Source organism: Amblyomma maculatum, chromosome 1 (assembly GCF_055883805.1).
Source record: "Amblyomma maculatum isolate TAMU_Amacu chromosome 1, ASM5588380v1, whole genome shotgun sequence".
NCBI classification, from domain to species: domain Eukaryota; kingdom Metazoa; phylum Arthropoda; class Arachnida; order Ixodida; family Ixodidae; genus Amblyomma; species Amblyomma maculatum.
Genome location: NC_139344.1, coordinates 239,303,995 through 239,322,602, shown reverse-complemented (window position 1 = coordinate 239,322,602; position 18,608 = coordinate 239,303,995). Strand labels below are relative to the sequence as shown.

Here is an 18,608-nt window from a genome sequence, read left to right as displayed (position 1 = left end):
GCAGCCGACAATTCTGTGTGTGTGTTTCTTTATGACGAAAACGACAGAAGAGGGAGGCACGATTGTCACTACAAGTGAAGAGGCCCGCGTTTGTGCGTGCTTGTTGGTTCGTTCGCGCGCTTTTTCTGGCTCCTTAATGCACATCTCGGGTACCTGACAGCGGCTCCTCAGGCGAGCTGCGCTATCTGGTGTGTCACACGCGCAGTCCCCGTCGCTTCTGGGGCCCGGGTGTATTCATCGCGGCGGCCGCTCTCCTCCGCATTCATCAATCTTCCCCCGTGTATCGTTTCGCCGTCGTGTCTCCCATTGAAGAACGCTCACAGGTCGACACCCGAACTGAACAAAAACCCTGACGGTATATTGAGGAAGAAACTGAGAAGCGAAATAACGAATAAGTGCCAAGCATGGAATAAAGCCGCACGGAGAGAGCGTAACGCGTCGGTTTGGGGCGAAAACTTTCCCCGCGTGGGCCTTCCATTCATCCTCATCGTCGTTCGTCAAGATGCGTTCGGGAGCTGCTCTGTATTCCTCAGCCCGTGCCACAACCTCCGCGCTTTGCAAGCGCCGCACGTTCCATTTTTAGTACGACGCGTGAGCTTCACACATAAATTCTGCCTCCTGTGTGGCTGCACGGGCGCTTCTATATTAAGCTGGCTTTTGGGAAACGAAAAGGGGAAAAAAAAAAAAGAATGACGTAATGATGTGTATCGCTGTTGATGGGTTCCTTTTCATTGCCTTGGCAAACGCTGCTTGTCATCAGTACGCATATTCCGCGTCAACAAATCACGCACGTCACGGTTGGAAGAGTGTGCAATCAAGACGATGCTTAGAGCACATTTTCATCCTTATGTTCGAAGTAACTGTCGTGGCATAGATGTTATTAACACCAACAATATTTGCTTTGTTTCGCTTTGGCGGGAAAAAAGTCTCAAGTGAAAGATCTCACCGTACGCACAGCCAAAGCTGATGTGAATTGGTGCAGCACTACCGCCTCTCTCAACCTCCACAGGGGCGGTCAAGCGTAATGCGAGTCCTACGCATGTCTGCTCAGCTTTCTGAAATACCGCACTTCGGCTCGCCACAACTCTACTGCTCTATTTTTTAGGCCGCTGTGAGGTAAAAAGAACACGAGCTCTTGTTTATGCTCTGCCGTGTGTATCAGTTCGTATCGGTTACAGGCAAGCCAGTAATTTAAGTTTTAAGCCCCCCCCCCCCCCCCCCCTTTTTCAGGCGGTGTCTGGTCTGGATTCCAGGCGTTAGTGCTTTCTTTTTTATTTGAAGGCTAATGGCATGTAAGCTCTACAAAAAAAAAAAAAAAGCACTTAATTTGACGCCAGCGCATATGTTCCATATGCCTTCCTAAGAGGCTTCCTGAAGCCACCACATCCAAGGCCCCTTCGTGTGCTCATCATCAGAGTCATACGGGAGTAGTGATTTTTTACTTTCAGGACCAGCAAGAAACGACTTTTCTTATAGGGTAGTATAAAAGTTCAAGATATTCCAGTTCGCCAGTGGGACACAAAACGGCCGTGGCTGGCAACTTTCTTGAATCTGCAATCAATCAGTAATTATTAAATTAGCGTTCTGACGTGCGTGTTTGCCTAACTGTTTTGAAAACCGGTACTATTCGAATGCAGGCCTTAGTTTTCTTCCCTCACCTAGACGAACAAAGCGCTCATGAAGTGCTTTGTGCGTGTCAGAGCCGAGTAAAATTGTTTCTTTGAGGCACAAGTTCGTGCAGCCGTCGTTATTGTTGTCTGCTTCATGGCCGCCGTGTTCGAGTGGAAAGCGTGCCAGGTGAAAAATATAGATTGTGTTAGAGTTGCCCCGGTGATAAAAAGGAGCTGGGTACTGTGCAACTTGCTTTTTTGTTTGTTTGTTTGTTTTTGGTGCTTGAGGACATGCGAATGCGTAGTGGGAGAGGTGTTTCTGAACGTACCTTTCAAAATGCTGTTTGGAATAGTTCCCCAGGTAGCATAGTTCCCAGGTAGCGCTTCTCAATTGAACGCCGACTTGTTGCAGACTTGTTTTGGTATCCAGAAGCGTGTGAATGTCTACGAAGCCTCAAAAACATCGGCTCGTTTAGTTACTCGGACACCGCCAGGGTCCTCCTGCGGGTCATGATGATACCACCGGGATTGTCAGCGGTAATGGCAAACAAACAAACAAACAAACAAACAAACAAACAAACAAACAAACAAACAAACAAACAAACAAACAAACAAACAAACAAACAAAGCAAGATGTGGCGATGAGACGCAAGCCAATAGTGGGCTAGTCCCGACGCGCATCGAAAAGCGCGCGCTCTCTAGTCAGTGCGCGGGCATCATCGTGACTGAAGCACGTGCAGCTGGGCGCACTGCCGTGCCTGCAGCTGCGCTTCTCCAGGATGGCGGACCCGGGGCCGTAATAGCGGCGGCAGCCGTGTCGACGGGGAAGAGGGGCGCCAAGGAACTGCGAAAGAGAGCGGGCTCCCTCGTGTTCATTCAATTGTTTGCTGAGCCAGAGACGGGCCCGCGATCCCTTTGATGTGGGCCTCGTACCAACAAACCGCCCCAGCCCAGAGGCGCCGCCTCTCACCGCAGCACCGGCTCTGCTCCGGCTCGTCCCGAGAAATCGTCATGAATAAAAGATGGCCAAACTACCCGCTCGAATCTCGATCGCTTCGGATAGGTTCAGCTTCGATTTCCGAGAGGCAGCGTCTGCCCCACCGCAGCAGCGTCAGCGCTTCTTTCTGCTTGCACGTATTTCTGGCGCGCGCTCGAGGCTCCTGTGCCCCTCTTGCATCTCCGGATGTTTCTGCTGCGCTGTTATGCGAGTGCGTCTTTCCCCGGGAGTTCGCGAGTGTACTGTTCCACCTCTGTTAAATCGCGGGCAGCCTTCGAAAGGTCAGGCTCTTTACTGCAGCACAGATGCGCGCGCGCATTTCCTTCGTGGGTTTTGGGCGATTGAAAAAGATGGTTGTGGTCATCATGAAATTGCTTTCGGGAAGTGATCGTCTTCGCGAAGGTATAGGCTGGCCAACTGAGCCGGACTCGGGAGAGAGATGCCCTCTTCTTGGTCAGTTGCATTCTATAGCTATACCAGCGAGTAAAGCAAAAGAAAGGCCAGCTCTTTCCCTTGTATGAGCCGTTATGCCTGACTGCTTCTTCCGCCGTTCGCTTGCCGCGCGCTACCGCGTCCGCCCGTTGCCCGCGAAAGAGCGAACAAACGGCATTGAAAGGACGCGCAGTGGAGACTTTTTCGTTCCGCCTGGTTGCTGGCTGCAGCCAATGCTAGCGGCGTGCGCCCGCCAGCAGCCTGCTTTATATGAAGAAGTCTCCCTTCTCTTGCTAGGGCGGAGGAAGTGTAGGACGCTTCAACGCGCTTTCTGCAAACTTTGGTTGCATGCATGAAGCAGCGTAGAACAGGGGCATGTTGAGACTATAGCTGGTGCTAAAACAGTCGTTTCATGGACGCTCCTGCCGGGGGTATATTAGGGAGCAAAATGCATGCATTTCGCGATTAACGAATATTGTGTTTGAACACATTTCGGGAACGATGTTTCCAGCAAGTACACTTGTACCGCAGGCTGACGTTGCTTTACTGGAAAGTCCTGTCCATATATGAACAATTTTGTGCAGTTTGTGCGAGCCCCCGCCGGGGTGGCGCAGTGGTTACGGCGCTCGACTACTGTTCCCAAGGATGCGGGATCGAATCCCGGCCTCGGCGGTCGCTTTTCGATGGAGGCGAAAAGCAAGGCGCCCGTGTTCTGTGCGATGTCAGTGCACGTTAAAGAACCCCAGGTGGTCGAAATTTCCAGAGTCCTCCAATACGGCGTCTCTCATAGCCTGAGTCGCTTTGGGACGTTAAGCCCCACAAACCAACCAAACCAACCAACCAATTTGTGCGAGCCGTTGGTTATACCGTCCGCTTCTGGACTATCATCTTTCAATTATATGGGGTGTTCCACGTAGATTCAGGCCAGCCGTTCTTTCGTGGCGCGTTATCAGTGCAGCGGCCAAGACGGCTTCGGCGAGAAGACTGCTAGCTACACGTTGACATGTGGCTCTATATACTTGCAGGTGAATGTAGCGTGTGCAAAACTTTTTTCGCCTCACTTTTGCTTTATACAAGTCATACAGTTGGATATTTTGATACAGTCGAGTGCGATTTGGTAAATACTGGTCAAGCGATTTGTCAGATAATCCGCGCGTGCAGGTCACAATGTCTAATGTTCGAAATGCTGAATTTACAAAGGAGCGTTTGTGAACGGCAAGGGAGAAATAATGTCATCCCAAATTTGTATGTGAATGAGAGCGGCTTTGCGCGTCGTAAATTCACTTCAGTTGTTTGACGAAGGGAGCAAGCGAAGAGGAGGGAAAACGCATGTGTAGAAAACGCATTTTCTTCGCGAGTGGAGCGCTGCGCATTGAAGGGCTCATTGGCTTCGCCGATAATTCCGCGTGCAGGTGAAGCGGTCGGCACAGGCCTTCTGGTGAATAATTGGAGGGTTTGGGGCCGACCGCATTAGCCGATTAAGTGGCCCGCGGTATGCCAGAACAGAGTCGATCGCCAACAATGGCCCGCGGACGCAATTTCGCGGTCACGGGCGCGCATCGGCGAAACGGCGCGGAATTTCCTCGTTGCGCCCAACACGCCTTTCGAGAATTCGCAAGGGGGCGTGCCCGGCGTTGCGGCGCGTCACGGCCGTCGTCATCGTGGTCGGTTTCGGGCCTTAGTTCGTGGGTCGGGAGAGCAATTTCTCGTATTGATTCGGGCCATTACCGGGACTCGGGCCCCCGTCGGAGGCGCTTCTGCTTCACCCGTGCCGCGCGCCGGCCGCTCCTTCTTCCGCTGTTGTGGGGTTCTCGGCGGTAAGGAGCTTCTTTCTTTCCTTCATTCCATCTCTCTCTCTCTCTCTCTCTGGGCCGTGCACACGATTGTTGGGAGAACAAAGAGACGTTGTTATTCCGGTAGATTCGATTTCCAGTTAGTTCTCCCGGGCTCGGAGGTTAGAAACGAGCGGTCCCGGGAACTGGTTTAAGAAGCTGCGAGGAAAGACAGACACAGTTACGGAGACATTATCCCGTCTGGGCACACTCATTAGAGCTGGTTTCAAGGCTCCTCTGGCCGGCAGTTTGGCGGCGAAGCTCCTCCGTCCTCCTCTCGCGCGAGGGCAGACGCCAAGAGCAAGGAGAGAAAAAGCAAAAGGAGTGAGGACCTCGACGCCGAGGGAACGGAGCCCGGAGCTCGTTTGTAAAGTGTTCTGGGCCTTGCTTGACTCGAGGCTGCTCCCGGGCTGTCTTTGCTTTGCGCTTACTGGAACTCGTTTCGAACGCCGCTTAACGGCGCTAATGAGAGCAAGCAGCTGGCACTGACTGAGCAACTAGCCCCAACATAGTGTTGTCAGGCCCGCGCTGGTCGCTTTTCTCTGGGACCCCCGCTCCATAAAATTGGTGGTTTATTGGGCCAGCGGAGGAGCCACTCACTGTGCGCGTAGCGCTGGCCGTCGACCTTTTGAGCTCTTCTTGGGATCTGACTTTTACGCCTGCACGTTGATCACCTGCAGTAAACACTTATGTACAGTTACCCTTACTTCCAGAGTTCGGCTACCAGCTCAAAACTTGCTCTTAACAGGTAAAACTATGCCAATGCGCACAGAAGCGGAATGAATTAGAGATGGGGGGGGGGGGGGGGGTTGTGTGTTGTTAACACAACACGTACCATGTACAGAGCGAGCAGGGGGTGTTAACTTTTGCATCGCTATATTGCTGTTGTCTGCAGCGCTTTTTGACACTGGGAGGTCACAAAATTGGGGTGGACACGTTCTGTAAATACGAAATTGCGGCTGTCTCTCCGTGCCACAACGTGCATCTTGTTTCGCTGATATATCATGCATGCCGCCAGTAAGCATGTTTTTATATATTTCTCGGTCAACTCGCCAACCTGCAACTGAGCGATGGCCTTGCCTGCGCGGGCCACCATCTCCTACAGCTCATCCAAACTTCACTGCGTCCTGAAGTGTGCTATGAGCAATAAATGACACGGCAAAACCGCGATTGGAACGGGAACACCTTACTTAGAAGGTCTTAGCCGAGGAAGTCCAATAATAGGCCAACTTAATTTCACTTCGAGGGCGCGAAGACTCTCTAATGATCCAGGCTTCAAACGACGATTCTTAAAGCTGAACGCATGGCACCACACCAGCGATTGTAGACCCCCCCCCCCCCCCCCCCCCCCCCCTCCCCCGCCTACCTCTGGTCGCGCTTGTCCAACTCAAGCAAGCTTTATCTCCTCACACAAGTACCGCATGCGTGCGCGCGAGCGAGCGATAGGACGCGGCTACTCGCCGCCTAAAATGCCAGAGTACCTCAACAGAACTATGCTAATCACAACGTCGTATCCTTGCGCTCCCTTCCCCTGCGATAATCATCCATTCATTTTACAGCCGCTGTGTGACCCGTTTCACAACTGGTAGCCTACTCTTTGTATATGTTTCCCGATAAAAGGACAGATCCAGACGCAGCTTTGAAATAAACGAGATTTTTCCGGTATTCTCTGCCCGAGCCATCATGTCCAACGGCCATTGTTAAGTTACTATGGGCACGGAAAGGGCTGCAGAAGCAGGCGCTTTCGTTGATATGCTTGTTCCGGATTAAATGCGCCCGACGAACGTGGCTAAACCACTGTTCTTTATATGTATATTTTTTGTGTTTTGGCTCCTTACTTCGTTGCTCGTAACAGGTCCTCGCGCAGCATCACGAAGGTCCGCGCCTTTTTTTTTTTTTTTTTTTTTCTTGCTTCTCTCGGGCCGATAGATTGACCCTCTGGTTTGCTAACGCGAGGAAAAAAAAAAAAAAATGACCAGCGAAAATATCCGCACCGCCATTGTTGTTCTATCACGCTCAAAATTGCGTAGCCTTCCTCCTCCGACGGCACAAAGGGGCGCTTCGTATTGTTTTCGGACGCAATGAAAGCCTCGCCCAGTCCGCGGGGCACAAAGGCTTCGCTGGCAGGCCGATGGCTCATTACGCCACATCTGCCGAACGCGCCCAGTGAAAAAAAAAAAAAAAAAGAAAGAAAAACACATAACAATGGGGGAAGACACGCGAAATTGGTGCTCGCACAAACGGGCGCTCGATCTCCAAGACCTCGTAAGCTGCGCTCAAACAGTCGGCTTTCTGCATCGGCCGCGCTGCGTTTAATGCCACGCCTGGTGGACAGGACTGTGTGCAAAGCGTTAATGTTGGTTTCACAGAGCGGCGCTATATACAAACGTGATGGTGCAGTTATAACTGCCGCCGAGCAGCGCCTCTCGCTGTAGCGGTAATGTCTCCAGCGGCATTCGCGAAGAAATAGTGAAAAGTAGTACTTGTGGCTTGAGGGTGATGATGAATTAAACGTCAACAATACCGCAGATGTATCTTAACGAATATACTGCGGGTATTGTCCAGGCAAGTGTTATCAGTTGAATCACGCTACCAGCAATCCTTTGCGAAGCCTGCCATTCGTCCGAGTTGCGGCTAGATATTGGCTAACGCTTCCGTGTGGGATCATTCCGAAAGTAGCCAGCGGCAGTTTGATTAGAGATTGGCAACTGCAGTGCATCTACCATCCTACCATACAAAAGAAAATAAGCGAGCAAACAAAACTTCCGACGTCACACATGCGGTCACAGCGCCATTTGTGTGTTTCGGGCACCCTCTTTTTTTTTTTTTTTTTCTCCTGGGAAGAAAGCGTCCTCACTTAATCGTTCAATTGCAACTTTATAAAAACGAGAACAAGTTGCCTGTGCTAGCATGCTTACGCAACGAGCGTGCAATAAAAAAGAAGGAAAACAAAGAAGTGCGTCGGGAAAATTAATTTGTAAGACAATACGTAAGATGATTAACAAGACCACGTGTAATTATTCACGTTTGCTCGATACGTCCACATGGCTAGTCTGAGCGTTACCATACACTTGGCGATGTCGCAAGCGTGGCCAGCGGGTTTGAGCGCTGAGGCTGTGAGGTGTAGTATTTCCCGCGCAGTCATTATATTCTGCGGCGTTGCCAGACAGGGACGAAAAAAAAAAAAAAAAGACGGAAGTTCGAAGCGCGACAGAGAGGGGCGCTGATACAGTGCGCTTTCCGTGGCGAACTCTATCATTTTCGGCCGAGAGCTGTCTCCCGCAACTGGCGTGGTAAATGATGTGTATTCGAAGCCTCGCTTGTCTTCGCCGCGTGTCCTGGCTGCTAGCGCCGGGAGCGGGAAAGGAAAGAAGCGCCGACGCAGCGAGGCCGTCCCTTTTCTCGGTGAAAAACATTCAGGTGATTTGCTGGCCATTTCGAGAGGATAATGTAGAGTAAGGGTGGGGGAGCGGCATCCCCCTCTTTAAAGATCGTTGCAGCCCCTTTCCACACGTTCGCTCTGCTCTTATCGCGGTGCTAGACCATAGGAGCGCTTATGAAAATATTTTTCGATAGTCGGGATTGGGAAATTTCTCCGGCAGCGTAGTATACCTAATGAATCCGAGTGAAAAATGACTTAGGAACGACTTGGCGCATCCTCGTTTGAGGCAGTGTACACGCGTTGCCTTCCGAAAGGCGCCGTTTTGCGGTAGGCCTTAGCCACGCGTGCTTGCTCGCGGCCGGCCGCAGCGGTAGTTTCCCTAAAAGCGCCCGCCTTTGATCGAATAGACCACAGGCAGGTGTCGCTGTCCGCAGTGTGCATTCATGTGCATTTAATGCTGGCCACGTCTTGCATCCGCGTTTTTTTTTTTCTTTCATTCTTTCTTTCTTTTTAAGTGGAAGCTCCACTATGCCAGCCAGATCAAGCACAACGTCAGTGTCGATGTGTGCCAGATATTACGTCGGGTGGTCAGACATTACGTCTGACAGGAGCTGCCAACCCGGGCTTATATCTTTTCACGTGGAAAAGTGATACTAGAATCAGCCTGCCAGAATTCTTAGCATTCACGTTACCTCTAGGCCACGCACGCACGTCCATGCGGCTTGGGTACAGCCGAGCGTTATACGTGGGCTGGTAGCCTACGCTATCGCGTCATACCCTTAAAGGCGGAGCTTGTCTTCCCCGTAATTTTGAAGCGGAAACTGCGCGAAACCACAAATTAAACCACTGCTTAAGAGTGTGTTTAATCAAGTTCGGCCACAGGTGTAGCCAGGCAAAAGAAGCTTCAGCTTCTATCTAGGTTTAACCAGAGTTATAAACCACAGCTAATTTTTGGGGCCTCACTCACACGAAGCTTTGGGCGTTTTCTGTCATGAGCTTCTTCGTAGGAGGTCAGATTTCGCGGAGGCTCATTTTTCTGTGTTGTTCTGTTTTGTTCTTTGAGTTCGCGCGATGGATCCGTGGCCAGACAGTCCAACTGTTTTTCCGTCATTGTCCCTATAAAGTAGGTTTCTGGTTTGTTATCTCATGAGCACAGAACGATCGACATTCGTAAGCGCTGCGCGAGGAGAAATGGTTATCTTTTCTACTCTTTCGTAATCTAGTACTCGTTCACAAGGAACAGTGTGTCCCTACTGAGTAGATGTGTGGCCTGGGCGCTCGACTGCTGAATCGAAGGATGCGAGATTTCCGTGGAGGCGAAAAGGAAGGCGCCCGTGTACTGTACCATGTCAGCGGTGCACGCTAAAGAAAACCTCAGCATTTCCGGAGCCTTCCCCTACGGCGTCCCTCATAGCCTAAGTCGCTTTGGAACGTTAAAACGTACAAGCCAAGCCAGAAATCTTCCAGGAATGTAGGAAAGATAAGCTTTTCAAACGATGTAATTCTTTTTTGGTTTAAGCAGCACGATGTTGTAATAGGCTGCCCGAACATGCTAAATGCACAGAAACAGCTCACATGCCATTCGTGTATCGCGTGCTTATAACGGCACGACTGCACTGTATGCACATCCTTGGAGAGCGCTCTTATTGCGAGGGAATTATTAAACCACTTCTATCTTGGTTACGAATAGGACTGAAAGTATGTTAAATACGTTTTAATGTGATGCCTTCACTTGGTCGCAGGTACCGCCATGGCTTCCTCGAGGCCGCCGATGGAGAGAGGGTGCTCCCGAGTGTGCGTCATACTGCTCTACCTATCGGGGATGCTCCTCATCATAGCTGGCGTCGTCGCGGGCGGCTTCATCGTCAACTACCCGGACATCCTTTTTTACCTGGCCGTTGCGTCCGGTTCTGCCATTGTGCTCGGCATTCTCTTTGTGTCGCTGTCGGCTTGTGTTTGCATCCGGCGCATGCCCTCCAAGGATGCACCGCGGAAGTTGGCGCCGCCAACGTCGAATGGAGTCAAGGGCGTCACGACCGCAGACTTCAAGGAAGCTTCCTTGGGTTCGCGGGATGACCTGAACGGCGCGGCGACTCCTGCGCGGCCCAGCGACGGCTTATTGAACATTGCGCTTGAAAAGGGCGAGTTTTTCCACAACACATCGGTTGACCCGTCGAACCCCAAGAGGGCGCAGCAGAAACCCGTGACAAGCTCTCCTAGGACAACAAAGGCGAAGCTCGTTCGCGACGGTGCCGTTTTTCCCGAGCCACCCAAGGTTTCTGAGATCCCTGTCGGCTCGCGGTCGCAACCAGACAGCCTTCGAAAAGCGAAGATGAAGAACGGCAAACTTCCTAAAGCCCCAGCCAGTGTCGGTGACTTCGCCTCACTGGGCTTGCAAGATGACGACGACGCTGTCTTCTCGGCAAAGAGCAAGCCGTCTTCGGTCAAGGGTCGGGGGAAGGTACCACTCACGGCGTTCAAACAGACGTCGAAATCTGTTTCGGACTTGGACGACGAGTCGTCATTCGAGTCCAGCACACGGGCCCCCCAGCAGCGCACCGTCGTCAGGCCGGAGACGCCGCAGATGGAGCCTCGGCTCGCCGTCAGCTGCCACAACATCCTGAGTGAAGAGCCCGTGCGGGTGGGAATCGCGCACCTGCGGCAGCGCGAAGACACCACCGTCTCCAGGAAGCCCCCGGTGCCGCGCAAGGTTACAGGCATTGCGTTACCGGGCATGGTGCAGCGGCCACCCGTCGCCGGCGCGGCAGCGTCTCAGAGCCAGGACGACCTGAGTCGCGTCCGCCTCAAGCCGGCCGAGCAGAAGCCTCGAGGATCGCTGCGCGACCAAGGGCCGGAAGACGGCAAGCAGCGACTTCAGCACAAGTCGGTGCCAGACTTCTTTCCGCAGGACGGCGGTGCCAAGCTCACCCTTCTGGACAGTAGTTCGAGTTCCTACGGCAAGTCAAGCCGGACAACGGCGCCAGCGCCCGAGACGCCGCTCAACACATCTCTGGCGTCGTACGCTGGTACAGCCGGGCCCGAGGACCTTCACAGGTGTAACACCGTCGGCCTGCCGCCGGCGCCGCTCCCCAAGCCGGCGACAAGCGGCCAGCAGTTCCGCGTGTACGCGCCGAAGGAGGACGCCCTCGTGCTGGACAAACAGCCGCTGATGGCTGAATGGGCGGCCAGCGTTTCTTCCAAGAGCGACACCTTTTCTAGTGATGAAGCAGAATGCCAGAGACACCTCAGCTCGTCCCAAGAGCTGCTTATGGGAAACGTCAAGTGCCTGGAGACGGAAATCTAGTGCGTGTACACTGCCCAGAGTGACGGCACCTGGTGTGCCTTCAGATGCTTAGATGAGTGATCCTTTAGCTCAGACGCGTGCGAATGCACGAGACTGGTGAGAGTTCGCTGTCATGAAAATTAAAGTTTTGCGATGTTAGCACACAGTCTTGCAAGTGTAATGTTTCTTCGAGTGTCACACTACTAAGTGCTTTTTAGGATATCGCCGTGATCTCTGGCACCGTTTTCTCCTTTCATACAGTTTAGGCATACAAAACGCAGAGGGTTGATGGTAGCTTCTCGCAAGCACGAATACTTTTGAAATAATTAGGAAATTTGTGAAATAATCTTTCACGGACCATTTTCCGCGCTCATAAGCACAGAGTAGATAGAGGCTTCAATGCAGGTGATGAGTGCATCGACGAAGAAAAAACTGCCCGCATTGAGCGCCATTGTAAAACATCGCACAGTTTAATGTCACGTAGGTAGACTTTATGCTTTAACCACCCAGTGTCGGCGCAGCTGAGAAAAAGCAGGACTGATGAATATCGCTAGATCTATTACCTTTTAACGAGTGCTGGGTGTTCCGTCAGTCTTGAACCAATACAATGAAGACTGCGACCACACATGCAGCAAGAAGTGAATAACGTCATTTAACAAATTTTGGGTAATTAGACCCATAACCATGACCATTATTTTGTTATCTGGTGTCCTTCTAGCCCAGCACATAGTATATGATGGCAGCATCCACGTGGTCACCGCTGACGTATTCTATGTAAAGCGGTAAAAGTTAACTATAAGAGGCCTGCTGTGTATAGTGCTAACACACAAGTTCGATGCCATGTGTCCCAGCTAAGTGTAACCTAGCTGTTAAAATAGTTGGTGTGTCCTAGCCTATTGAAAGCAACCGAGATTGTTTGAATTCGCTAAATTCTTTCGTTCTTGTAATTATGTAGGGTTAACGAGCTAATATTTTAATGATCGGCTTCGGCAATAAATTTGCAATTGAGATGTAGATAATCGTGGAAAACAGTTGATCGAGTTATCAGATTTCTTTACCGGCCTTAGACGGAAGCTATATGCCAGATGACAGCTGCTGACGGATAAATCTCGCTCGGTGCATACGCCAAACCCCGTTTGGGAGAGCACTACGGTGAAAAGCGGATTTTTTTGCGCGACACGCGTCTTGCGTCTTGCGACGTTCAAGCTGCGCGACTTTCGCTTTGAAGCTTACTTGCTGCGCGAGTCACCGGTAAAAAAAAAAAAAAAAAAAAAAAAAAAAAAAAAAAAAAAAAAAAAAAAAAAAAAAAATGCTAGCGGCATCTTGGTACAAATATCTCGGCCAGCCGTTTTTCAAGGCTTTTCTGAATGAACACTTTATTCCTAAAGGTAATAATTAAAAGAAGATAATTGGTTGGAACTAGTTAACGTTGGAGGGCGAAGTAAAAAGGGGCAGTGATCGATTCGTCAGCCATATGGGAATGTGTAGCACTATACTCTATTTGCATGTCACAGCTGAATATGGACACCCTGAGGAGGGGGGGGGGGGGGGGGCGAGCCCTTATGAGGACGTCCTCACCCTCTCCTCACGAGGAATTCACTTGGTGAGGTGAGATTCAGTGCGAAGGAGGGCACAAGTGGTGATGATGTGAGGGCCAAAGAGGGAAAGATGCCTACATTGAGGGTAAGGATATATCGGAGAGTCGGTGGTTGCCCTGAAATTAAGTTTGCTTTCTTGGGTGCGCCTTATTCTTGGACACGCACGGAAGACAACTAAATAACAAAAGAGCCTAGCTCAAAAGCGAAATGAATTCTAAATATAATACCAAAGTGACGCCACTAGCTGTCAACAAGCTGTACACTACTCTGAAAGCGACGAAACGTATTCCACCGCTTACGCCCGCTCGTTCGAACTCTGTCCGTATAATAACTCGACTTCTCGACCCCATCTATTATTCCTTTAGTGGTTCGTTCGATTCCGCAACGTTGTGTACATTTATGTCTTAATTCTATAACATTGGAGCCGATATGAGCAGAAAGGCACGGTGGTGTCGGAAAATTCCTTGATTGGTAGCTAGCCGGATTTTCCCAACGCGAGGCATCTATAATGCTGGCACATTAAAAATACTGCAGACTTGGCCTCGCTACTCTCAGTCGCCATCAGTTGGTTTCGCGGCGCCATAAGTACTGTATTTGTTTTAGTGCTGGGCTTGGTGTACGAAAATATGAGGTTACTGTATAATGCGGAATACTGGGGCAGATATTTCGCAGTACAGAAAAACTGTTTTCATACCGACTCTGTGTTTCGATATACACCTCAGCGAAAATCCCCATTTGCGGAAAGCATTGCGCAATCTACGCGGTAGCCGGGTGGCTTTAATCTCTTCTTTGAGTCCCACACAGGTAAACCCCTGGAGTTGCTATGCCTGCCGCAGCTCTCTCCTATGCGTTCGAGGCGTGCCTGGCCTCGTAATAGGGATTATTTCAAGGCCTACTTTGAAAGGGGATAATTTGAACCGTGATCTCTTTCTTTCTTGACTCTTACAGGCTATTGTCGCCTTCGACCCGTGGCTGTAAGCCTAAACATTCTGTCTTGACCCACGGTCGCTATTGCTCGCTACACCGATGTGCTTCCATCATATTCTCATCGCTAATGTTCGCGTCATCACTTATAAGAAAATCTTTCGTCTTTCCCCCTTTCCCTAGTTCAGAGTAGCGGGTCAGTTAATGATCCTCCGGGCCGACTTCCAGGCCTTTCTCTAGAGGCACTGTCTCTCCAAGTGTAGCAGCTGATGTACTAGTTATGGTATGTTTGGTAAGTATGAGCTGATATCTCTCACACGCACATATGTGTGGCGCGTTCTCGGGGCACAGTCTCGTCGTACTGCTCTCTGTTTCAACACGCGGCTTCATTTCTTGCCACAACGTATTTCGTAGGGAGAGATCCTATTGCTTTCTTAGTGCTTCTGAGACGCATATGCTCGCCCTGAACTTCTTTATACGATCGCTGATGAGTGTAAAGAGCAAAGATTGGTTACGAGTTTCTCACGGCCACCGCATATACATATACTCGACAGCTGCTGCTGCCGCCGGCTGGGTCGCCCTCAGCTTTGCACGTGCAGACGAGCAAACAGAAGAGAGCCATATGCGCGGCACCGCCCTAGTCGTACAGCGGCACTCGACCGGATGCTGGGGCGCCGGCGTCATAGCTATCTCAGTTGCCTTCTTATGTTTTGTCGGAATTTGATCTCTGCCATACCATGGCGCGTTGGTGTGTAGCGATCCGCAAATGCGGCGTGGCCGCTGACGAATAGTTTGTGCGGCTCTGACATGTGCGAACCGATGCAGAGACCCAGGTTTCTGGGACGCCTTTTAATTGTGAAGCGGCAGTGGGATTTAATGAGATACAGATATGCACATGTTGGCTGAGTAGTTAGTAGTTGAAAGTGCCCTAAAAAGCGTATTGGCTGTGTTTTTGAAAATAATTGTCAGGAAACCGTGGAACGTTGCTAGATACTTTTATGAACATTTTGATCGGAATTATCTAAGTTATGATGCGCACCGAAATTTTGATTCTGATGTTTGCCCTGCGTTCACAACAGATAAGTCAACCATCATGGAAGTCCAATCGGCCGTAGTTCTGAAAAAAAAAAAAAAGCAAAAAAGAAAACTTGGAGCTGACCGAGGGAAGATCTACGGTATAGCGATTGTTATCGTGATGTTCAAGAATATAACAAAGATATTGCGTTGAAAAAATATTTCCTAGAAGTCCAAACTCTCTGGATATGACTGTGCAAGATATTTTAAATTCTGTAGCTGTTTGCGCAAGCGGCTCCTAAATCGACTGCGTATGATTACCCATTCAGGAAGATTTTGTGTGTGTGTGTGTTTCGTGATTTCAGAACACACATGTGTGTTCTGAAATCGGGAAACGCGAATGTATGCTGCTGCATCTTTCATGCATTTGTTGTGTGAGAACGAACTGAAAAGGGATGTTGCAGCGTAGGCGCGAACTCATAGGTCTGCAAGGTATCTGATTATGACAAAGTAAAATGCCCACTCTCGTTGTAGAAGCATTGTTGTGATTTCAGGACTGCTTATTCATTGGGCGAGTGAAGCGGGCCGCGTTTTCGGCTGCTAAGTCGCGACGCGAGGTATGCAGCCTAGAGATAAGTTGTAATCTTGAGTAATTTATTTTGTGTTTGGCAGAGAAGGCCTCGCGCTGAAGTCGACTGCAGTGCGCACTTATTCTGTGCCAGAGTTAATGATGAAAAGAACAGTTTTTTCTTTGTTAATTGCCAAATTAGTTGCGTGAGGATTCTTATCTCTAAACTGCTGAAAGCGCGCCATTTGTCGCATCATGACAGAGCGCGGCGTTTCAACATTTCAAAGCTCCCTACTACTTGGTTGACGCACCCTGTGTTTATATTTTCTTCCTTACTCCTTTTTCGTTCGTAATAGTATGCACCCTAGCCAGAACGGGCAGTGTGTGTTGGCGAGATCGACCGAAACGTATTCGAATGCATACAGAAAGAACAGGAAGAAAATGATAAATCAAGGAAAGTCTTTGCCTTTCGCGATGTGGTTTTACAAATGGACCTGAAGTGCTGTATAATCCGCGTTTTATTTCACCAGCTCTGATTGTATGATCTCCCGTAACAAACAACGGATTAGGTGTTTTCAGCAACCTTTACTGCATACTTCGTTGATACAGCCTGAGGTAACCTACCAGGCTCGTCGTTTGAAAAGTCTCCATAAAAAGTCTCTCTAAGTCCTTCTCTTCTACCTTTACAAATGTAAGTCGTCTCACCCGGCGCAAGCTGGTACTATACTTTATGCGACAGGTACGAGTGTAGGTTTACAGGGAGCTTGCATGAAGCGATGCATGCTGGGTAATCCGCCATGATGATGTTGTTGGCAGCAGACGACGCAGAACGGCACTGCCACATAGCCTCGTGTACAGCCTCGTCCACTTCTAGCTAGAACACGGTCACTGCTTTCAAGGTGTCATTGCATCCGACCCGGCCACGCAGTAATCTAAAGTGGCTGGCCATGTGAAGCAGCACATCCGTGTCTCTGTGTGCTTGCATCGCTTTGCATCGATATCTGCCTGCGTCAGATACAATGTTGCTTTAAAAGCAGTGACCGTGTTCTAGCTAGAAGTGGACGACCCTGTACATGGTCGCGTAGTGCGCGCAGACGATGCTGGCGCGATCAAACAGGCCGACTGCGGATTCTTCACGATTCCAAAAATACGTCTGCACGAGGGCGAGATAGCTGTGTCGACGCCGACGCGAATGTCTCGCACGGGCCAATACACGCGAGATCGACGCCAATTCGGGCAAGTATCTAACTACTCGCCAGAAGTGAAATCATGAATGTCGGCCATGTCGACGGGCAGCCAGGTCCAGACGCATAGTCCAGTAAGTCGTTCGAGCTTGAAGAGGTGTAGCTTGAACAGGTCTGCGTCGCACTGCATTGCATTTCTCCATAGCGCGCCCGATTTTTCGGGCACAGCGTCGACGCGTACGTTCTCGGGAATCTGCCGAAAGCCGCGTGTTTGCTCGGTGGACCGTCAAAAACGACAAGGCACATTGCTCAATTCAGCCTGGCTGCCATGGAGGAAGGAAAGAACTTAGGAGAGGCCCTGACGTCATTTTTCTGAAGCCGGCGCAGCCGCGCCGCAATATGACGGCATTTGTCTTCAAAATAAGTTACAAATTGGATTTTGAAGAAATCATGCTATTTTTTTTTCGGCTAGTTATACAAAATAAATAATTTACGATCGCTTGTTTCGTTGCGGGGCTTAAATGCTGTAGTCTTGCTTACTGCCTTTTTCAATAAGCAACAGGTGGCACAAAAAAAAAAAAAAAATGTTTTAGCACAATTATTTTTGTTGCGTTCTTTTCACTGCAATTATTTCACCTGTACACTGACATTGTCATGCCCAGCTTGCCATTCAGACCCATAAACAGTGATTCCGCCTCTCCGCTATGCGTACCCAGCTTCGTCCGTACTATGCGAAAAGATTCTTTGGACATAAATTTATATAACCTTTTGAAACCTGGCTCCCCGTTCGGTCAGAATTTCGTTAGCGCGTGCATTGTTTGCGAAAATGAAGCTGATAAGACGCAGTGTCTTATGTGAAGACTCCTATGCTCTAGCCGGCCGCTTCCTACGTGTGCTGTTCGAAATTGTCGAGGTGAGCTACACTATCGACGATAAGCATTAAAGAATGCTTAAATCAGCGGTTAACCCGAGAACTACTCTGTAGGTAAAGTTTAAGATATCCACTTTTTATTTCCGACGTAGGCTCAACTGTCTGCCGTGGAAAGTAGTAGTAGTAGTATGTGGTTATTTTATTATATATCCAGAAGGAAGGAAAATATGTTTGCCAGCCCCGGTATCTGCTATCTGATATCCGAAGCACCTTAACTAAAGCGGCGGAAATTAAGGGATAGTGAGGAACAGGTAGAGGAAATCAAAGAGGTGAGTCACAGGGAGAAAGGACAGGGTAAAGTGCAGTTTCTTTGAGGTGGCTATTAGTGTAGACATTGAATTCTTCTCTTTTAATGGCGTCTAATTGTGGCGTAAACATCCGACAAAGTATGGTTTAATCTGAAAAGAAAAGAAATGCATGTATAATTATCCATTAATTAAAATTTAGGGATACAAAATGCAAATATGTAATCCCTGATCTGGAAAGGACTGCTCGGGAGAGGGTTATCAGCTAACCACGTGCAGCCTCGTGTCGCAGTCACCCCACAGGCAAGAGCAGAGCTTCAGAACGAGTAGGGCACCTCGTAAAACACAGCAGCTGAGAAACGTTTTTCACAGCTACCAGACAGGAGCGTTCAATTAGGCCAGATTCCTGCGCAGCGGTAGTGTGAGCAAAACGAACAAGCAGAGGAGTCTAGCCGAGGGTGGACGGTCGTCGCGAGAGTGGGGAGAAAAAGGAGGCAAATGGGAGATGAGCCCGAATGCGTTCTCTGGGCACCATTTCGACACCCCCTGATGTATAGCACCACGCGGTGTGGGGAAGGAATTCATTACCCACCGTTTTGCAATAAGAG

At 49.9% G+C, this 18,608-nt stretch overlaps 1 protein-coding gene across 3 annotated transcripts in view; it reads left to right on the top strand.

Annotated features, from left to right (window-relative positions):
• Positions 1–11,703, top strand: part of LOC146206013 (uncharacterized) — a 37,687-nt gene extending 25,984 nt beyond the window's left edge. For all 3 annotated transcript variants that reach the window (XM_084590650.1, XM_084590647.1, XM_084590648.1), the window contains one exon: positions 9,996–11,703. In XM_084590650.1, coding sequence (XP_084446776.1) covers positions 10,004–11,557 — 1,554 coding nt within the window. In that variant the 5' untranslated portion in view covers positions 9,996–10,003 and the 3' untranslated portion in view covers positions 11,558–11,703. The remainder of the gene's footprint in view (positions 1–9,995) is intronic.
• The last annotated feature ends 6,905 nt before the right edge of the window (positions 11,704–18,608 follow it).